Below are 22,284 nucleotides of genomic sequence, written 5' to 3'. Positions count from 1 at the left end.
CATTACACAGTTCCTTCTGGTACGACTAGACCATTTGTTTTGACATCCCAGTGTGTCATATGCTTCCAGGTGTTCAACATGCCCCATAACCGCACATTACATTGACGGTTACTTTTTTACATGATCCTCTAATGGCTATTTCATGTTTTTCATCTAGACTATATGTATAGTTCTTTGCTGTCTAAGACAACATTATACAGTTCCACTTGGTGCAACATGACCATTGGTTCTAATATTTAGGTACGTTCACACATCCAATGTTTTGCGTCAGCTTTATTTATTTTTTATGAAATATACATGCTTCCACAGACCTTTCATAATTTAGGAGATTTCCAGAACTCCATACATGGATGTTTGTGCAAATGTTTGTATTTTACATGTGGAGATGATATTCTTCTGAACCATATTCATGTAATATGATTTGTTTTCATGTCAGGTGTAGATATTGATTATTGTATCCTTTCCTTTTTGTAACACTGTGTACATTTTTTTTCTTTTATGTCACTAGTCTGAGATAGTCCTTGAAAAAGGTCCTATCAGGACTGAAACATTGGGGACAGACTATTTTATGTTTCAATAAAACAACGTTTAGCACCATCCAAAGTCTTTTTCTCACTTTTTCTCCATTCTTCGTGGTGTGCTGAAGCTTTTTTGTGATTTACTGGACTTATTTTCTCTAGAGCACCCAACTATATAGTTGAGCCAGGTTTACTCTACTGTTTAATTCAAGTCCCAGGCAGAAGCTTGTGATCTAGTGTGCTGGCTGAGTGTAACCTAGGAGTTTTAGCAGGGACAAGGGAGGCTAGCTGAACCAGAACCTCACAATGTCACATATATTCCCTCAGCCAGAGCTATTTCTGCACTTCGCTTATCTCCTGGGACTCCTACTGTGAAGGAAGATTTCATCCACACACTGCTTCATGGTGCTGTGAGTCCAAAGTGTCTGTGTGGCTGAAACCGACAGAAAACATCACAAAATTTTAACAATAAAATTTTTATACCATATGAGTTCTCTGATGTCCAGCAAAATCTAACTTCTCAATATTCTAGACGTGAAAGTGGATTCTCTTCTGTTTGACTTTTCAAGTGACTAAAAAGACCTATTTATTGGTAAAATATTTACAACACCATGGAAATGGTTTCTCCCCGTGTGAATTCTCTGATTTGAAACTATAACTGATTTCTGTTTAAAAATGTCCCACAATCTGAACATGGACATGGCTTCTCCCTTGAGTGAAGTCTCTGATGTAAATTTAGATTTGTTTTCGGAATAAAACATTTCCCATATTCTAAAAATGAAAATGACTACTCCGTTGTGTGAATTTTACAATGTCTAACAAGACTTGTTTTCCTATTAAAAGATTTTCCACATTGTGAACATGAAAATGGCCTCTCTCCTGTGTGAGTTATCTGATGTGTAACAAGACTTGTGTTACAACTAAAAGATTTTCCACATTCTGAACATGAAAATGGCTTCTCCCCTGTGTGAATTCTTTGATGTACAACAACACTTTCTTTCCTATTAAAACATTTTCCACAATCCAAACATGAAAATGGCTTCTCCCCTGTGTGTGTTCTCTGATGTGCAACAAGACTTTCTTTCCTATTAAAACATTTTCCACATTCCGAACATGAAAATGGCTTCTCCCCTGTGTGTGTTCTCTGATGTGTAACAAGACTTGTATTACAATTAAAACATTTCCCACATACTGGACAAGAAAATGGCTTCTCCCCTGAGTGAATTCTTTGATGTTGAACAAGTTTGAATTTCTCACTATAACATTTCCCACATTCTGAGCAAGAAAATGGCTTCTCCCCTGTATGAATTCTCTGATGTATAACAAAATTTGTTTTACAATTAAAACATTTCCCACATTCTGAACATGAAAAAAGCTTTTCTCCTGTGTGAATTCTTTGATGTCTAACAAGTTTGGATTTCTCACTATAACATTTCTCACATTCTGGACATGAAAATGGCTTCTTGCCTGTGTGAACCGTCTGATGTGCAACAAGACTTGCTTTCCAATTAAAACATTTCCCACATTCTGAACATGAAAATGGCTTTTCACCTTTTTGAATTCCCTGATGGTTGACAAGTATGGATTTCTCGCTATATTGTTTCCCACATTCTGAATAAAAAAATGGCTTCTCTCTTGTGTGACTTTTCATATGTGTAAGAAGATTGGATTTCCCCCTATAACATTTACCACATTCTGAACATGAAAATGGCTTCTCCCCTGTGTGAATTCTCTGATGTGTAACAAGACTTGGTTTCCTATCAAAACATTTCCCACATTCTGAACATGAAAATGGCTTCTCCCCTGTGTGGGTTCTTTGATGTGTAACAAGACTTGTATTACTATTAAAACATTTCCCACATATTGAACATGAAAATGGTTTCTCCCCTGTGTGAGTTCTCTGATGTTCAACAAGAATTGCTTTCCATGTAAAACATTTCCCACATTCTAAACATGAATATGGCTTTTCTCCTGTGTGAATTCTATGATGGTTAATGAGTTTGGCTTTCTCGCTATAACATTTCCCGCATTCTGAGCAAGAAAATGGCTTCTCCCCTGTGTGAGTTCTCTGATGTGTAATAAGATTTGTTTTATAATTAAAACATTTCCCACATTCTGAGCATGAATAAGGCTTCTCCATTGTGTGAATTTTCTGATGTCTAACAAGTTTGGATTTATCGCTGTAACATTTCCCACATTGTGAACATGAAAATGGCTTCTCCCCTGTGTGAATTGTCTGATGTGAAACAAGACTTGTTTTTCTATTAAAACATTTCCCACACTCCAAACATGAAAATGGCTTCTCCTCTGTGTGAGTTCTCTGATGTTTAACAAGATATGCATTACAATGAAAACATTTTCCACATTCTGAACATGAAAATGGCTTTTCCCCCGTATGAATTCCCTGATGGTTAATAAGACTTGTTTTTTGTGTAAAACATTTTCCACATTGCAGACATGAAAATGGCTTTTCTCCTGTGTGACTTCTCTGATGTTTAAGAAAATTTGTCTTCTGACTAAAACATTTCCCACATTCTGAACATGCAAATGGCTTCTCCTCTATGTGTGCTATTTGTTGTTTATCAGCTTTTCTGTAACTTTTCTTTTCTAAAATGGTCTTTGATGAAGCTGAAGAAAGAACCCATTGATTAGGATCAGATGATAGATCTTTGTTGTGAAGAGCTGGATATGGTGTAATAACATGATCATCTGCTGTAAAATCCGAAAATATATTTTCCTCTGATCTCCAAGTCCAGTAATCTGCAAAGAGTAAGATTACTTTTATTATGCTTTATTAAGAGTGCCTTAAAGTGATATTATTTATATTAAAACTTTTCAGTGCAAATTGTAATACAGTGCAATTACTAATTGACTAAAACAGTAGCCCATGAATCAGGGACTAATCGATTATCATCTTAGACCACTTGGCTGTTTTCTTACAATTTTTCACTGTTGTAGTTCTCTTCTCCATAGGTTCATACCCTTCAACAATCTTTTCCAGTTAGATGTTCAGTGGCATTTCATAAAGTAGGCTTTAGGCCTCAGTCACACATACTTTTTTTCAGGGAGTCCCATCCTTTTTTGTTGTTCCATGTGTCAATTTTTACAATCTGGGTATCTGTGTTTTTTTTCTTATTAAAAATAATATATATTATTTTCAAGAACAGAATAAAAATGAAATGATATATATATATATATATATATATATATATATATATATTATAGTGCCATATATTCCATAGAGCTGTACATGTGAAATGGGGTATACATAATAGGGATGAGTACAATGATCATGAACATTATAAGGCACAGACTGGTACAGGAGGAGAGAGGACCCTGCCCGCGAGGGCTCACAGTCTACATGGGTTGGATGAGAATACAGTAAGTGGGGTAGAGATACCGTGTTTTTCCAAAAATAAGATCTCCCCCAAAAATAAGCCCTAGCAGGGTTTTTCAGCATTTTCGGAGCAAGGCTTAAATGAAAGACCTACCCTGAAAATAAGCCCTAGTCGCGGATCAATAATGAAGTGTCTGTGCAGCTAAAAAAATTACAGATACTGCAGGAAACTTCATTATAGACAACAGGACACCCCGTAATCATACTCCTCAGACACCAAGCGGGAGGACCTGCAATAATTGCACCCCCGCACACATCAGCTCTCACACACAAACATCGGATCTCACACACAAACATTGGACTGCACACACAATCAGATCACACACAATCAGATTGCACACATAATCAGATCGCACACACAAACATCGAATCACACACACATCGGATCGCACACATACTCATCACATCCAGCGACACCGATTTCTTCTGGCCGGCAGAATCCTGAGAGGCTGTGCAGTGCAGCACAAAGATCTGCCGCAACAGGACCTGTGAACACACGTGACTTCCTCCCATTATTTCCTGAAGCCAGAAGCGCTGGATGTGATGTGATGTGTGTGTGCGCGCATGTGTGTGTGCGCGCACAATCTGCTGTGTGTAAGTGTGTCAGTGTCAGTCAGCCAGAAGCAGGGAAGGACGGCATGCAGCACCCACCAGAGATCACAGGGAGGACCTGGGAGACACCCAGACGTCCGAGTCTTGTAAGTATGAGTCTCCTGGGAAGTGGGGGGGGGGGTTCTGCTTTTTTGGGGGGTAAACTTACCCCCAAACCGTGTTTCTCCAAGAATAAGACCTCCTCTAAAAATAAGCCCTAGTGCTTTTTTTTGGGGAGGGGGGGCAAAAAAAATATAAGACAGTGTCTTATTTTTGGAAAAACACGGTAGTTATGTGGTATTATTGTGGACTGAGAGTTACTGCAGGTTGTAGGCTTGTCAGAGGAGGTGGGTCTTCAGGTTTCTTTTGAAGCTTTCCAAGGTAGGGGAGAGTCTGATATGTTGGGGCAGAGAGTTCCGGAGTATGGGGGATGACAGTAGAAAACTGGGATGCGATTGTGGGAGGAGATAATGCCTGCTTTACACGCTTCAATAAATCTTTCAATCCGTCGTTGGGGTCAAGTTGTAAGTGACGCACATCCTGCATCGTTCGTGACGTATTTGCGTGTGACACCTACGTGCAATCAAGATTGAACGAAAATACGGTGATTGCATACACGTCGTTTATTCCTCATACATTGGACGTTTTGTTGTATGAACCTAGTCAATTGTAACGTGTGACATCCCTCATACGATTTTGGTGTCTGAGGCTATGTGCGCAGGTGTGCGCTCTGCACCGCAGCTTAAAAAAGGTCCGCTTCAGAGCGCAGCTGAAAAGCTGCGTTCTGAAGCGCCTCACAATGTCTGTCATTCACTAATCTCTGTCAGTCGGTCACTATCTCTGTCCCTCTCTCTCTGTCCATGTCAGTCTATCCCTCTTACCCCCTCTCTCATACTCACCGATCCCCGGCGCTGCACGGCATTCACACTGCTCCGGCGGCTTTTACTGTTTTGAAAAAGCCGGCCGCCCATTAAACAATCTCGTATTCCCTGCTTTCCCCGCCCACCGGCGCCTATGATTGGTTACAGTGAGACACGCCCCCACGCTGAGTGACAGGTGTCACACTGCACCCAATCACAGCAGCCGGTGGGCGTGTCTATACTGTGCAGTGAAATAAATAATTAAATAATTAAAAAAAACGGTGTGCGGTCCCCCCCAATTTTAAAACCAGCCAGATAAAGCCATACGGCTGAAGGCTGGTATTCTTAGGATGGGGAGCCCCACGTTATGGGGAGCCCCCCAGCCTAACAATATCAGCCAACAGCCGCCCAGAATTGCCGCATACATTATATGCGACAGTTCTGGGACTGTACCCGGCTCTTCCCGATTTGCCCTGGTGCGTTGGCAAATCGGGGTAATAAGGAGTTAATGGTAGCCCATAGCTGCCAATAAGTCCTAGATTAATCATGTCAGGCGTCTATGAGACACCCTCCATGATTAATCTGTAAATTACAGTAAATAAACACACACACCCGAACAATCCTTTATTAGAAATAAAAAACACAAACATATACCCTGGTTAACCACTTTAATCAGCCCCAAAAAGCCCTCCATGTCCGGTGGAATCCAGGATGCTCCAGCGTCGCATCTAGCGCTGCTGCATGGAGGTGACCGGAGCTGCAGCAGACACCGCCGCTCCGGTCACCTCCACACAGCAACTGAAGACAGCCGCACGATCAGGTGAGCTGTCACTGAGGTTACCCGCTGTCACTGGATCCAGCGGTGGATGCAGCGGTGGCCGCGGGTAACCTCAGTGGTTAACCAGGGTATATGTTTGTGTTTTTTTATTTATAATAAAGGATTTTTTCGGGTGTGTGTGTTTATTTACTGTAATTTACAGATTAATCATGGAGGGTGTCTCATAGATGCCTGACATGATTAATCTAGGATTTAGTGGCAGCTATGGGCTGCCAATAACTCCTTATTACCCCGATTTGCCAACGCACCAGGGCAAATCGGGAAGAGCCGGGTACAGTCCCAGAACTGTCGCATATATACACACTGTATATATACTGTATATATACTTTTTAAACCTCAACTGCTAAGTGCTGAGACTCATTAGCAACCATGGGTTAGTTTGATCTGTAAAATCTGTAAATCTGATCAAAAACTGTTGTGTCCACTTTCCTTCTGGTGGTCAGTCATACGCTGGGTTCATACTTGTGTTCAAGAGTTTTACTCATCTGTTCCATTTTAGAAACAGAACTCATGCCCAAAACTGATCTGCTCCACAATTGATACAAATTGAACCAAGAGTGGCCTCACTATCCATTATGCGGTTGTTCTAGGTCAGTGTTCCCAAACTCTAGTCCTCACAGCCCCCAACAGATCATGTTTTCAGGACTTTCTTAGCTTTGCAGAGGTCATGGAATCATTATCAAGCCATTACCTTTGTAATACTAAGGAATCCTGAAAACATGACCTATTGAGATCTCTTGAGTACTGGAATTTAAGAAACACTGGTCTATGTTCTTTTATGTTTCCTTTGTTTTAAACGGTAAGCAAAGTTTTGCATTATCCTTTTGTTTACCATTGTAAAAACGTACATGGATAAAAATAATTGCAACAGTTTTATACCAATGACAGATATCCAAAAGTAATATGTTCAATGTGTTGAAGATGTTGTTATGATTATGTGGCGCCCCTGAATATATCAGGGTGCCTCAGGGTACTGCAATCCTTACCCAGGGTGCAGGGCCTACCCCCCATGGTTCCAGGTTCTTAAGAAACTGGTGTCACTACCATCAGCACAAATCCCAATCACACCTCACATCATGACCTGCCAGAGACACCAGTGGGTTGGTTAAGCGGAATAAGGCCACCCACCTAGAGGGCAGGCAAACTGGTGGAAGGTAAGAAGAGAGAGTTTAGTGAGAGCCCTCAAGGAGTGAGGAGCTGGAGTAGTAGATCCCGGGGAGCTAGACCGAGGTTGGGTCGCAGACGGTGGTCCGGGACCAGAGGAGTGGGGGACCAGTGGCAGTGACATTGGTAGGGAGCGACGGACATAGTCTAGGAGGACTGTCGGCATCAAAAAACCCAAAAAAACTGACAGGTACCGAGCTCGACGGGGTACAGGACCCTAGGTCAGGAGCCAGTTCAACGTCTTGACAATTAACCTGGGAGGGAGAGTCTCTTTGTAAACTTACCTAGGAGCTCAGAGATTGAAGGTAACAGTACACCGCGGGGGATAGGGTTTTCCAGTAACGTGGCCCACTAAAATGCCAAGTGCCAGCCATCAAGAGCACAGCTACACTAAAAACATAGTGAGCAGGGCCCTAACAGCTTCAAGCCAAGGGGCCATCAAAGGGAACTAATTTGTGAATGGAGGTGGCTCCAGATTACCAAGTGACACCGGTGGGAGCGGACAACCGGACGGGCTTCCCTGTAGAGACTGTGATGCACAGAGTCTTTGGTTTATCCTCAGTGTGAGTGTCTGCTTTATAATTCTCATCCAGCATCACGACTACCCACAGTGAGTACCCTGGTTCCTCTGCATCCTGCGCTCCCAAATATCCACCAAAACCCCAGAGGCCGGGGCCTTCCCTACCTGCGGAGGGACTGACACCTTGCTGCTCCCCACCATCTGTCCCGGTACTCCTTCCAGCAGCGGCGGTACTCCCATTACCGCAACCTGCAGGTGGCGTCACGAACTTCTCCCCTGTAAATAATCCCCTTTCAAGGATCGGAATTAGTGCCGAGCCCGGGTCCGGACCCCTCGAGCCACGACCATTCCGGATCCGAGCACCCCGGTCTGCGCCGGGTGGCACAATTACAGGGTCACAAAATATGTAATTGCTTTGCACCTTTAGGCCCCCTTAACACATCTGTGTCTCCGGTACGTGTGACGTCCATTTGCAAACGCACCGGAGACACTGACACACGTAGAGCCATTAAAATCAATGGGTCTGCGAACACGTGTGTGTTTTCACATGGATTGTGTGTCCCTGTGGGGCACAAGGACACACGTATGCTCCATACGGACACACGGTCCATGTGAAAACATGCACGTGTAGACATGTTCGTTTTTCTCCTACAGCAAGGGTGTCACACGGACCGCATGGATGTGATCCGTATGACATGTACCGGAAAAAAAATGAATTTCTACACTCACCTTCTCCAGCGCTGCCGTCTCTGCCACTGCTGTCACTTGCTTCCAACCCCCACTCATTATGCTGCACCGAGGACCGGAAGCAGCAGCTCCGGGGAGTCAGCAGGGTCGGAGACCGCAGAGTGGAAGACATCAGCACCACGGACAGCAGCGCCAAGGACAGGTAAGCATAAAGTTCCTGTTCTCCATGTGTTATCACGGATAGCACACATAGAAAACTCGTGCCAAAATCACGGCACAAGAAGGGCCATACGCACCTTTTACAAGTCTGTGCAAAACGTTTGTGGGTTTTCACGGATGTGTGAAAGAGACCTTACTTTCATTAGTAACTTTGCAGGAAAAAAATATCCAACAATAACTTTTCAGCACTTATAATATACTGGCATGTAGTGGTATATTTGTATTGACCAGTATAATATGCTTACAACAACGAATGCTATTGAGGTATTTAGGCTGAGGAAATTCCCTTGTCTGTAGGGGTGCAACCGGTGACTGCTTAATATTGTTTCTGCCTTCTGTATCAGAAGTCCTAAGCTGAAATCTCCACTACTAACAAGCTTCAAAAGTATATTTAGAGACATCCACTGAGCACATAGTACAGTTTTAAACAGCACTGTGAATACAGAAGTAGATCTGTAACAGCCCAGCATGTTATGGCTGCGGAGGGGAGATGTCTGTGTAGGGGTGGTGACCTGACCCTGCAAGTCTCCCTGAAGACCTGTGATGTTCTAATATGTTCTAATATGTGATCTATTACTGTATTACTGTGACTGTGTATTTATTTATTTATTTATTGTTTTTACTTGTTATGGAAACAATGTGTATATTGTATTGGGCATATCACAGTCCCACCAGCTACCACAAGATGGCGCTGCTCTCCCCCTGGTTAGGGGCAGGAGTGTCAGGCATAAAAGGATAGTGGTGAGGTTGCTAGGGCAGGAAATATTAGCCCGGCTCATGTTTCAGAAAAAGGAGGGGAAGGAGTTTAGAGGACAGTGAGTTGTAGTGGGAAAAAGAAGGAAGCTGTACAGACAGAGCGAATCCTGGAGCCAGAATTGAGCTCTCCTGTGGATAAGGGGCAGGCGGAACATGCACGGTATGCAGAAAGCGTGGACCAATTGCTAGGGGTAGCCGTCGTGAACACAAATTGAAGGGACTCCTGAAGTGGAGATCAGCCAAGACAAAATGTCCAAACCCACAGTGAGAAGGGCCGGAGCTCCAGGAAGCCGGTGGGACTCTGTGACAGCCGCAGTAAGAAAAATGATATGGAAGTGTGTGTACTGTCCTGAAGAGAAGTTGTGTCTTCCGTCTGGGGAAGAATGTTTATCTGAAGTTGTGACATACAGTAAAGTTCAAGAGTTTGAAGAAAGCACAGCGTCTGTCATTGATTTGTGGGGACGAGGATCGATTACAAAGGTAGTGGAACAACAAGGCCTAAGAGTGTGTCCCCCACTACCTATATTCTACATTCAATCACTTTATCATGTAGCGCATCGGCCGGGGACACAACTACTACCCCAGGCCTTGGCTGAACTCCCGACCAACCCTACATCTGTGTAAAATAATGTATCCCTTTTAGAATTGTTAAATCTTTATGCATAAAATCTATATTAAAAACGCTGTGTGAATATAACCTAAAAGAATCAGCATATGATTCTACAAGCCAGTGAATGAGTAAAATCTCTCTCTGCATTTAGTGGTCACTACTCACCTGTATGGTTATCTGTAGGAATCTCCTCTTTACACCACCACTCATCACCCCTCACATATGTCTCTGTGACAATAATACATTTCACATCTTCATCCTAAAACAAAAATTGTAAAATTCACAAAGACATTTGGTGAAATCGTTTTAAATAACAGAAAAGATCAAATAGCTGCAGGTCTCCTGTATAAATCCAATCTGCCGTCTCCTAATTCTAACCAGCAGTCTCTATAACAAATAATATGTGAAAAGATCCAGACAAAATCTCATGTCTATAATCAGCTTTATCCTGTCATCTCCACCAAGTATAAAACAACTTTTATTTTCTAGAGAAGCTCCAATCATAAAATGCCTAATGTCTCTAATACATTGTCCGTTCAGTGAATAATACTGGTGGGTAAAACAAGACTGAACACAAGACCTTCACAGCCATCTACACATCATATGGAGATTTCATGACACCTTCTCTCCATCTACCTGATCATCTTCAGGAACATCAGGATTTTCTTGTTTACAGTCCTGTGGAAGAAGAGGATGGAGACATCTCTCTGGTATTGTCCTCTCACTGGATGGAACTATAGGAAACACATACATGGGCTGAATTCATTCTTTATATACAGATAATTATAGGCAATGTGTATTTAGTCCTTTCTATTACCTGGTGATGTGAGAGGCTGGGGAACCTTCATCATGACGTCCTTGTACCGATCTCTGTGTCCTTCTAAATACTCCCACTCCTCCATGGAGAAATAGATGGTGACGTCCTGACACCTGATAGGAACCTGACACATACAATGATACCGTCATCCCCCGATCCCTTCAAAGCATTACTGTATAATGTCTCAGCATTCCCAGCAGTGTCACCTCTCCAGTCAGCAGCTCAATCATCTTGTAGGTGAGTTCTAGGATCTTCTGGTCATTGATGTCCTCATGTATTAGGGGGTGAGGTGGAGGCCCCGTGATTGTGCTCAGGGGTCTTCCCCATCCCTCAGACACAGGGGCCTGACAGCGCTCACTAGAGGTTTTCACTACTGTGTAATCCTGGTTATGGAGAGACACATTAATAAATCTCACTACAGACATTTCCAGAGTCCTCACCTCTCCAGTTCTGTCCATCTGTTATTCCCATGGATAAGAATGATATAATGTGACATCATCAGAATCTCTCACCTCTCCAGTAAGCCGGAAGAGGATCTCTAGGGTGAGGTGTAATATCCTCTCCGCCATCTTGTCCCTGTCCCTATCCCTCCTTGACGGGTCAATCAGGAGAATTCTCTTATATAGAAGATCTCCACTGAGAGGATCCGATATTGTAGGGATCTCAAGGGGAAGATGAGCAGATGTAACATCAGAAAGATCAATTAGTCAAATAATCACCGTTTTAACTGAGTTTGATCAAAGTGGCATTAGCTTTGCTTACACGTAGAGAAAAAAAAAAAAGTTTCTCCACCTTGTACTGTCAGTCTGTGAAAATTGTACTACTCTTTGATATCATCCAAGTGCGGCCCAATATTTTAACAGACCATTAGACTTGCATTGCCAATTTTGCTCCAACAGCTCAGATCAAAATCAGCCTTCGACTTTTTTCGCGGACCACTTGGTCCAAAGAAAACAGTCGGACATTTCTACAATATCATAGGTATGACTGCTAACCAAGAAAACCACAGGAGTCCAAATGGACTGTCTCTTTATTGGTAAGGTCATGAAAAAAAAAGTAAGAAATATCTTTATACCTTTGTCCCTGAAAATAACTATATGTACTACTCTATATAGAGTACATTTTATTTGCTTCATAATGTCTGATATTTATGGCGGATTGATACAAGGCAGTTTGCTCTGTACCTGTTTGACCATTTATATGTTCGTTTATTTTGTTACTTCAATATAGCATTTTTTAATTACGAAAAAAATGAAAAAATATCAAATTTTCACCTTCTGATTACTATATTTCCACATTGTTAAATTCTTGTTTTCTGTACATTTTACACAACATCCCAACTACCAAACATCCTGCCTATAGAGACTGAATTAAAGGGATCCTGCAGGTTAATAGCATCTGGAACCTCTACGGCACCTGCACATTGAACCACGCTCCCAGGAGGAAATTAAATTTATTCCCCGCGGCAGTGTTTGGGCTACAGTCACGTGGATGGCACCCAGGTTCAGTCACTGATCTGTGTATCAAGAGCACGAGTTGTAATCGCGGACCCCGCACTGACTGACAGTTACAAAGCATTAGCGGAGGATGTCAGTCACTGCGGGGAAAGTGGGTATAGCCACCTCTCTCAATACCCCGAGCGGTGACTAAACCCACACGTCGCCACCTCTGTTACTGAAACCCGAATAAAGTAAATTTTCTCACGGCAATGTGGTTCGATGCGAAAAAGCTGGCAGGTTCCAAACGCTCTTACCCAGAAGACTAATCCCAAATATACAGGTAAAGGCCTGTGACACACATCCGTGCCGCCGGTACGTGTTTGTCATTTTTTACACGTACCAGCGGCACGGAGACACGTTAACCAATGCTACCCTATTGTAGCAGGCACACACACGTAAAACCACACGGAACGTGTGTCCGTGTGCGTTTGTACGTGTGTGCGTTTTTCAAAGCGCTGACATGTCAGTGTTTTCTCCCGCAGCACGGGTGTCACACGGCCCGCACCCGTACCACACGGGTGTAGTGTGGATGCGGTCCCGTGTGACACGCGCCGGCGAAAACACACGTGTCAGTGAAAAAAAACAAACAAACATTTACTCACCTTCTCCAGCCCTCCTGTCTCTGCCGCTGCTGCCTCTTGCTGCCGACCGCCGCTCATTATTCTCATTGAATATTCACTTCACTGCCTGGCAGCAGCAGCAGCGGGGAGACGGGAGGGCTGGAGACTGAGGATCAGCACCATGGACAGCAGCGCGGACATCAGGAAGGACCAGGTGAGTATGTTAATTACCGGTTCTACGTGTGCTATCGCGGATAGCACACGTAGAACACACGTGTCCCGCACGTACCAGAGACACGTACTTACCTGCACGCAACACGCAGGGGAAATACGTGTCTCTTGGCACGTGCGTGATTTTCACGTGAATGTGGCAGAGGCCTAAGAGCGTTTTTTCATGTGATAGGATGCCTTTAAGAGTTTACATAACAATAATTCCTGATATCTTCCTCAACAAGTTGTTCAGTATATAATACTGGCAGATAAAATCTATGTGAACACAAGACATTCACAGCCATCTACACATCATAAGGAGATTTCATGACACCTTCTCTCCATCTACCTGGTTTTCCTGAGTAACATCAGGATCTTCTTGTTTACAGTCCTGTGGAAGAAGAGGATGGGGACATCTCTCTGGTGTTGTCCTCTCACTGGATAGAACTAGAGGAAACACACACAGGGACTGAATTCATTCTTTCCATACAAATAATTATAGGCCATGTATTTAGTCCTGTCTATTACCTGGTGATGTGAGGGGCTGGGGAACCTCCATCAGGACGTCCTTGTACAGATCTTTGTGTCCTTCTAAATACTCCCACTCCTCCATGGAGAAATAGATGGTGAAATCCTGACACCTCATAGGAACCTGACACATACAATGATACCGTCATCCCCCGATCCCTTTATAGCGTTACTGGATAATGTCCCAGCATCCCGAGTGTCACCTCTCCAGTCAGCAGCTCAATCATCATCTTGGTGACTTCTATGATCTTCTGATCATTGATGTCCTCATGTATCAGCGGGTGAGGTGGAGGCCCCATAATTGTGCTCAGAATTCGTCCCCATCCCTCAGACACAGGGGCCTGACAGCGCTTACTAGAGGTCTTCTTCACAACTGTGTAACCCTGGTTATGGAAAGACACATTAATAAATCTCACTACAGACATTTCCAGAGTCCTCACCTCTCCAGTTCTGTCCATCTGTTATTCCCATAGATAAGAATGATGTAATGTGACGTCATCAGAGTCTCTCACCTCTCCAGTAAGCCGGAAGAGGATCTCTAGAGCGAGGTGCAATATCCTCTCTGCCATCGTGTCCCTGTCCCTATCCGTCCTTGATGGGTCAATGAGGAAAATTATTTTGTATAGAAGATCTCCACTGACTGGATCTGATATGGTAGGGACCTAAATGGGAAGATGAGCAGATGTAACATGATAAAGATCTCATGTAAAGATTCAATTAGTGGGAGCTGCAAGGGATCTTCAGTAAGAGAATAATAATAATCATTTTTATTTCTATAGCGCCAACTTATTCCAAAGCACTTTACAATTCAAAAGGGACATGTAATATCAGACATTACAGAGTAACATAATTCAACAGATACCAAGAGGAGTGAGGTTCCTGCTCGCAAGTTTACAATGAATGAGGGCAGGCACAAAAGGTAAATGGTAAAATGTGCTTGTATTGCCTGGTCCAGCCATCAATAGAACAAAGAGTATTCAAATAATGATACATGAACCAGGCACCAGCAAGTATGTGTACAAGTACAGATACAGGGTGTTATTAAGTACTTGGATGGTGTGTAAACAGTACGCGGGACCGGATTTGGAGGAATACTTTGTAAGGTCAAAACGGGAATAGTTAGATAAGTGAGGTATGGCGACAGGCCAGTCTAAAGAAATGTGTTTTTAGGGTACGCTTAAAACGGTTGGTATTGGGAACTATTCAAATTGTTCTTGGTAGTGCATATCAGAAAATTATTGCAGCTCACAAGAAGTCTTGGAGGCGGGAGTGGAATGTTCAGATTATTGAGAATGTTAGCTTTAGGTCATTACTGGAACGTTTTGGACGGGTAGGGTGATAAATAATGACGAGTAAGGCTATGTGTCCACGGTAGAATGTACCTGCGGATTTTTCTGCCTGAAAATCCGCGACTTTCGCGGCAAATCCGCACCCGCGGATTTACCGCGGATTTACCGCGGATTAGCCGCGGATTTTGATGCGGATTTTTTTTTTTTTTTCCCCCATTCAAAACCAAAAATCCGCACCAAATCTGCACCAAACAATTGACATGCTGCAGATTTTTCCGGATCAAAATCCGCGGCAAATCCGCAGCGGAAAAATCCGCAGCATGGACACAGCATTTCCAAAATGCCATTGAAATGGCTTGGAAGTGCCGCTGCTGCAGATTTTCGGGAAATCCGCGGCAAATCCGCGGCAAAATCCGCGCAAAATCCGCAGTGTGGGCACATAGCCTAAGCGTACTCAGGTTGCTCTGTGTTCAGCCAAGTATTGCAGGTGCTCGGATGTATCGTTCGTGACACATTCTACACAAGGCGCTGGCTCACTTCAGCGAACAATGTGAGCTGGCACCCCATTGAGAGCCACTTGCAGTCTTTAAATGGCTCTCACTTGGTGTAAAAACGACGGTATCAGATGGTGTTTGTAAAAAAAAGACACTCCACTTTCCCCAGGAAATGCTCTGTTTATGGCTGTCTGTAGGTGGGCGGAAAATCGAACTGCCCAATATTTAACATCCTTTAATCTCGTTACTCAAGTGGAGCCCGTCAGAACATCTAACCTGCTCAACTCAAGTAAAGAGCACTTGAAGACTTGGTGCTCACTCATCATTAGTGATGGACAGAAATAAGGCTTTTTGGGTGAGAGTGATAAGTTTATATTGGACTCTGTAGTAGATGGGCAACCAGTGTAATGACTGGCACATAGTAGAGGCATTGGTGTAGCGGATGAATAGGAATATGATCCTGGCTATTTATATTATTTTACAGTATTCCAGATGTTTTCTTGCATAATATCAACTTATAAAACATATACAGTTAGGTCTAGAAATATTTGGACAGTGACACAAGTTTTGTTATTTTAGCTGTTTACAAAAACATGTTCAGAAATACAATTATATATATATATATAATATGGGCTGAAAGTGCACACTCCCAGCTGCAATATGAGAGTTTTCACATCCAAATCGGAGAAAGGGTTTAGGAATCATAGCTCTGTAATGCATAGCCTTCTCTTTTTCAAGGGACCAAAAGTAATTGGACAAGGGACTCTAAGGGCTGCAATTAACTCTGAAGGCGTCTCCCTCATTAACCTGTAAACAATGAAGTAGTTAAAAGGTCTGGGGTTGATTACAGGTGTGTGGTTTTGCATTTGGAAGTTGTTGCTGTGACCAGACAACATGTGGTCTAAGGAACTCTCAATTGAGGTGAAGCAGAACATCCTGAGGCTGAAAAAAAGAGAATTTTGTTTACTTACCGTAAATTCTTTTTCTTATAGTTCCGTATTGGGAGACCCAGACATTGGGTGTATTGCTTCTGCCTCCGGAGGACACACAAAGTACTACACTCAAAAGTGTAGCTCCTCCCTCTGAGCTTATACACCCCCTGGAGAACCAGATCTAGCCAGTTTAGTGCACAAGCTGATGGAGAATAGCCACCCACAAGTAAAAACAGAGCAAGAACCGGAACAACCGGAGTCTCTGTCTACGACAACAGCCGGTGATAACACGCGGAACAAGAAACTGCCAAAAGGCAACAGGGAGGGAGCTGGGTGTCCCAATACGGAACTATAAGAAAAAGAATTTACGGTAAGTAAACAAAATTCTCTTTTTCTTTATCGTTCCTATGGGAGACCCAGACATTGGGACGTCTCAAAGCACTCCATGGGTGGGAATAAACAGAAAAACTGAGAAGTAGGCGGAGCCTAACTTCACAAGTGGGCGACAGCCGCCTGAAGGATGCGTCTGCCCAAGCTCGCATCTGCCGAAGCATGAGCATGCACTTGGTAGTGCTTTGAAAAGGTATGCAGGCTAGTCCAAGTGGCAGCCTGACAGACTTGCTGAGCCGTAGCCTGGTGCCTGAAAGCCCAAGAGGCACCGACAGCTCTGGTCGAGTGTGCCTTGATCCCCGGCGGGGGAGGCACCTGAGAACACAGGTAGGCCTCCGAAATGGTGGACCTGATCCAACGGGCTAATGTCGGCTTAGAAGCAGAGAGGCCCTTACGCCGACCTGTGGTTAGCACAAAAAGAGAGGTGCACCGCCTAAGAGCAGCGGTGCGAGACACATAGATCCGGAGCGCCCGCACCAGATCCAGAGTATGCAACGCTTTTTCAAAGCGATGAACAGGAGCCGGACAAAAGGAAGGTAGGGTAATGTCCTGGTTAAGGTGGAAAGGAGAAACCACCTTAGGGAGAAAGTCCGGAGTCGGACGGAGAACCACCTTGTCTTGATGAAAAACCAAAAAAGGTGACTCCGAAGAGAGCGCAGCTAAATCAGAGACTCTCCTGAGGGAAGTTATGGCCACTAGAAAGACCACTTTCTGTGAAAGACGAAACAAAGAAACCTCCCTAAGAGGTTCAAAGGGGGGTTTCTGCAAAGCCGTGAGAACCAAATTGAGGTCCCAGGGATCCAAGGGCCACCGGTAAGGCGAAATGATGTGAGACGCACCTTGCATGAAGGTGCGGACCTGAGCCAGCCGGGCGATACACCGCTGGAACAGCACTGACAGAGCCGAGACTTGTCCCTTGAGAGAGTTGAGGGACAATCCCAGCTGCAGACCGGACTGTAGAAAAGACAGAAGGGTCGGCAAGGAAAAAGGCCAAGGAGAATGGCCGGAAGAGCGACACCAGGACAGGAAAATCTTCCAAGTCCTGTGATAGATCTTGGCAGAGGAAGACTTACGGGCCCGAGTCATAGTGGAGATGACTTCAGGGGGGATACCAGAAGCCGTCAAGATCCAGGACTCAAGAGCCACGCCGTCAATCTGAGAGCCGCAGAATTCTGGCGGAAAAACGGACCTTGTGAGAGAAGGTCTGGACGGTCCGGAAGATGCCACGGCACCTCTACGGACAGATGGAGCAGGTCTGGGTACCAAGCTCGCCTGGACCAGTCCGGAGCAATGAGAATGACTCGACAGCCCTCCATTCTGATCTTGCGCAGAACTCTGGGCAAGAGAGCTAGAGGGGGAAACATGTAGGACAGACGAAACTGGGACCAGTCTTGAACCAGAGCATCCGCGGCGAAGGCCTGAGGATCGTGGGAGCGAGCCACGTAAACCGGAACCTTGTTGTTGTGACGGGACGCCATTAGGTCCACATCCGGAGTGCCCCACTTGCGGCAGATTGACTGAAACACTGCCGGATGCAGGGACCACTTGCCACTGTCCACGGTTTGACGGCTGAGATAATCTGCTTCCCAGTTTTCCACGCCTGGGATGTGGACTGCGGATATGGTGGACTTGGAGTCCTCCGTCCATTGAAGGATGCGTTGTACCTCCAACATTGCCAGGCGGCTGCGTGTCCCGCCTTGGTGATTGATGTAGGCAACTGCTGTCGTGTTGTCTGACTGGACTCGGATGTGCTTGCCCGCCAACAGGTGGTGAAAGGCTAGGAGAGCTAGAAGCACAACTCTGGTTTCCAGCACATTGATCGAGAGGGCTGACTCGGACGGAGTCCAAGTGCCCTGCGCTTGGTGGTGGAGACATACCGCTCCCCAGCCGGACAGACTGGCATCCGTGGTGAGAATCACCCAGGACGGGGTCAGGAAGGAGCGCCCCTGAGACAGAGAGAGGGGCCGAAGCCACCACTGAAGAGAGCTCCTGGTCTGTGGCGACAGAGCCACCAACCTGTGCAAGGAGGAAGGCCGCTTGTCCCAACAGCGGAGAATGTCCAGCTGCAGTGAACGCAGATGGAACTGGGCAAAGGGAACAGCCTCCATTGACACCACCATCTGACCCAGCACCTGCATCAGATGCCTGATGGAATAACGGCGGGGCCTCAGCAGAGCGCGGACCGCCAGTAGGAGGGACTGCTGTTTGACTAAAGGCAACTTCACAAGTGCCGGCAGAGTCTCGAACTGCATCCCTAGGTACGTGAGACTCTGGGTCGGAGTCAGAGTGGATTTGGGAAGATTGACAATCCACCCGAATTGGGCTAGAGTGTCAAAAGTGAGCGAAACACTCCGCTGACAGTGTGCGCTGGATGAAGCCTTGACTAGAAGGTCGTCCAGGTAAGGAATCACTACCAACCGCTGTAGGTGCAGAACCGCAACCACTGCTGCCATGACCTTGGTGAATACTCGAGGGGCCGTGGCTAACCCGAAGGGGAGAGCCACGAATTGGAAATGTTCCTCTCCGATTGCAAAACGTAGCCAACGCTGGTGTGAAACTGCAATTGGCACATGCAGATAGGCATCTCTGATGTCAATGGATGCCAGGAAATCCCCTTGGGTCATTGATGCAATGACTGACCGCAGAGACTCCATGCGAAAATGCCGCACCTGAACATGCTTGTTGAGAAGCTTGAGATCCAGGATGGGCCGGAAGGAACCGTCCTTTTTGGGGACTAGGAAGAGATTTGAGTAGAAACCTCTGAACCGTTCCCGGGCGGGAACCGGTACAATTACTCCGTTGGCCTGCAGGGATGCCACGGCCTGAGAGAAGGCGGCGGCCTTGGAGCAGGGGGGAGTTGACAGAAAAAATCTGTTTGGCGGGCTGGAAGAGAATTCTATCCTGTAGCCGTGGGAGATGATATCCCGCACCCACTGATCGGAGACGTGTTGAAACCACATGTCGCCAAAGTGGGAGAGCTTGCCACCGACTAAGGACGTTGCTGGCGCGGACAGATAGTCAAGAGGAGGCTGCCTTAGTGGCAGCAGCATCTGCGGTCTTCTGTGGACGCGCTTTTGTGCGCCAGCTGGATTTTTGGTCCTTGGCAGTGTTAGAGGACGAGGCCGAGGGCTTAGAGGACGACCAGTTGGAGGAACGAAAGGAACGAAACCTCGACTGATTCCTGCCCTGGACAGGTTTCCTGGTTTTGGTTTGTGGCATGGAAGTACTCTTCCCGCCAGTAGCTTCCTTAATGATTTCATCCAGCTGTTCACCGAACAGCCTGGACCCAGCAAAAGGGAGTCCAGCAAGGTACTTCTTTGAAGAAGCATCTGCCTTCCACTCTCGAAGCCACAAGATCCTGCGGATAGCGAGGGAATTAGCCGAAGCCACCGCAGTGCGGTGAGAAGCCTCCAGCATGGCAGACATGGCATAGGATGAGAAAGCTGAAGCTTGAGCAGTTAAGGTAACCATCTCAGGCATAGATTCCTTAGTGAGGGAATGCATCTCCTCCAGAGAAGCAGAGATGGCTTTGAGAGCCCACACTGCTGCAAAAGTCAGGGCGAACGAGGCCCCTGCCGCCTCATATACAGATTTGGCCAGAAGGTCAACCTGGCGGTCTGTGGAATCCTTAAGCGAGGTGCCATCAGCCACTGATACAACGGTCCGGGCTGAGAGTCTAGACACCGGGGGGGTCTACCTTTGGTGAATGAGCCCACTCCTTGACCACCTCAGGTGGAAAGGGTAAACGGTCATCAGAACCACGCTTAGGGAAGCGTTTGTCAGGGCAGGCCCTGGGCTTGGTCACAGCGGCCTGAAAACTGGAGTGGTTAAAGAACACACTCTTTGTCCTCTTAGGCGAGATAAACTGGTGCTTTTCTGCCAGAGAAGGTTGTTCCTCTGATACTGGCGGATTGAGATCAGTACAGAATTAATGGACACAATCAAATCACTAACATCTGAGTCACTTTCGGACAGACCAATGGGGCACATGGAGGTAGTCTCCGAGCCCCCAGTAAAGGCATCCTCCTCATCCTGCGAGTCAGCTTCTGAAACCGAGCCGCGGGACGAAGGAGAGGGAGCCCTGCGTCTCTTTTTAGAAGGACGGGGCCTGGGACCAGATGAGGAATCCTCTGTGAGCTCCGGTCCCGAGAGAGACCTAGCAGCAGAGGCACCCTGTGAGGGGGCTGATGCATGCTCAGCAAAGTCCTGGACAGATGTCCCATGGAGTCAGCAAAAGACTGGGAGATAGACCTGGTTAAGGATTCTACCCAAGCCGGGGGTTCAGCCACAGGAGCCGGAGCAGCCTGAGAGACCCCTGGGGGTGCGATTTCAGGCTGAGGCATCATCAGGTTAGAGCAGGCATCACAATGTGGATAGGTGCTCGGTTCCGGCAGTAGGAGCCTACATGCAGTGCATACTGAAAACAGCTTTGGAGCCTTGCTCCTCGTGTGAGACATGCTGCTGGAGTGGGGGCTCTGCCAGAATGACCCCCAGAGAGTATATACAGAAGGTCCACAACCAGAGGTTGTGGCTTACCAGACCGCTGGAGCGGTTTGTGTGCCCTCCAGATCCCGAAGCCCGGACTCCCAAGCACCTCAGCAGGGATGCTGCAGACCAGTGGTGATCGCAGGGAAAAACGCTGAGAAAATGGCCACCGGAGTGAAGAGAGGGAGCGGGACTCACTCTGAGAGCGGGATCTGGAGGGCCAAAGAGATTCACAGGGGAGGAGACATGTACTCAGTGAGGAGTGTATCTCCCCTTTGTAGAATGGCCGCTGGGCGGAGCCGCGCTGTCCCTCTGCATGAATGACATGCGAGGGCAGTGAAACCGAAAGTAGGCCTCCGGCGAAGCCGGGGCCTAAATTTGAGCAGTGCGGCCGGCGCGCAGTCACCATCGGCGCGGTTCTCAGGCGACAGCCAGAGAACTCGCCGGAAATGTCATAAAAATCACTCAGCACACTCTCCCACAACAATAAAGTACAAGGGACCCCCATATATAAACATCTCAGGTACTTAGCTTGCTGAGACGCAGGGTGCCAAGTCCCTGGGGATGAGTGCTCCGGTCCAGCAGGATCCTGAAGGGCTGCGGATGGAGACCGGTCTCATGCCAAGCATGGAGAACCGTGCTGGCTCCCACTTCAAGCCAGAGCCCCGGAGGGATGGTGAAGGAGCACGGCATGTAAGGCTCCAGCCTGGGAATCAACCTTAACAGCACCGCCGACACAGTGGGGTGAGAAGGGACATGCTGGGGGTCCAGGCTTGGACCCGCTTTTCTTCAAACTCTTTCCAAAAATGAAAAATCAGATGAGAATGCATGTGTGGATGTATGACCTCCTGAACACAAAGCGATAAACTGGCTAGATCTGGTTCTCCAGGGGGTGTATAAGCTCAGAGGGAGGAGCTACA

The 22,284-nt window shown here is 46.1% G+C and overlaps 1 protein-coding gene across 1 annotated transcript in view; it reads right to left on the bottom strand.

Moving 5' to 3' along the window:
- Positions 1-272: 272 nt before the first annotated feature.
- Positions 273-22,284, bottom strand: part of LOC142311967 (uncharacterized) — a 34,235-nt gene continuing 12,223 nt past the window's right edge. Inside the window, exons 2-11 of the mRNA XM_075350830.1 lie at positions 14,287-14,436; positions 13,978-14,157; positions 13,775-13,898; positions 13,596-13,693; positions 11,490-11,639; positions 11,184-11,360; positions 10,978-11,101; positions 10,797-10,894; positions 10,326-10,419; positions 273-3,278 (exon numbers count right to left, since the gene is read on the bottom strand). Coding sequence (XP_075206945.1) covers positions 1,306-3,278; positions 10,326-10,419; positions 10,797-10,894; positions 10,978-11,101; positions 11,184-11,360; positions 11,490-11,639; positions 13,596-13,693; positions 13,775-13,898; positions 13,978-14,157; positions 14,287-14,343 — 3,075 coding nt within the window. The 5' untranslated portion in view covers positions 14,344-14,436 and the 3' untranslated portion in view covers positions 273-1,305. The remainder of the gene's footprint in view (positions 3,279-10,325; positions 10,420-10,796; positions 10,895-10,977; positions 11,102-11,183; positions 11,361-11,489; positions 11,640-13,595; positions 13,694-13,774; positions 13,899-13,977; positions 14,158-14,286; positions 14,437-22,284) is intronic.

The sequence above is a fragment of the Anomaloglossus baeobatrachus genome, chromosome 5 (assembly GCF_048569485.1).
Source record: "Anomaloglossus baeobatrachus isolate aAnoBae1 chromosome 5, aAnoBae1.hap1, whole genome shotgun sequence".
Taxonomy (NCBI): Eukaryota; Metazoa; Chordata; class Amphibia; order Anura; family Aromobatidae; genus Anomaloglossus; species Anomaloglossus baeobatrachus.
The sequence above is the reverse complement of the archived record's forward strand: the minus strand, read 5'-3'. Positions and strand labels throughout refer to the sequence as shown.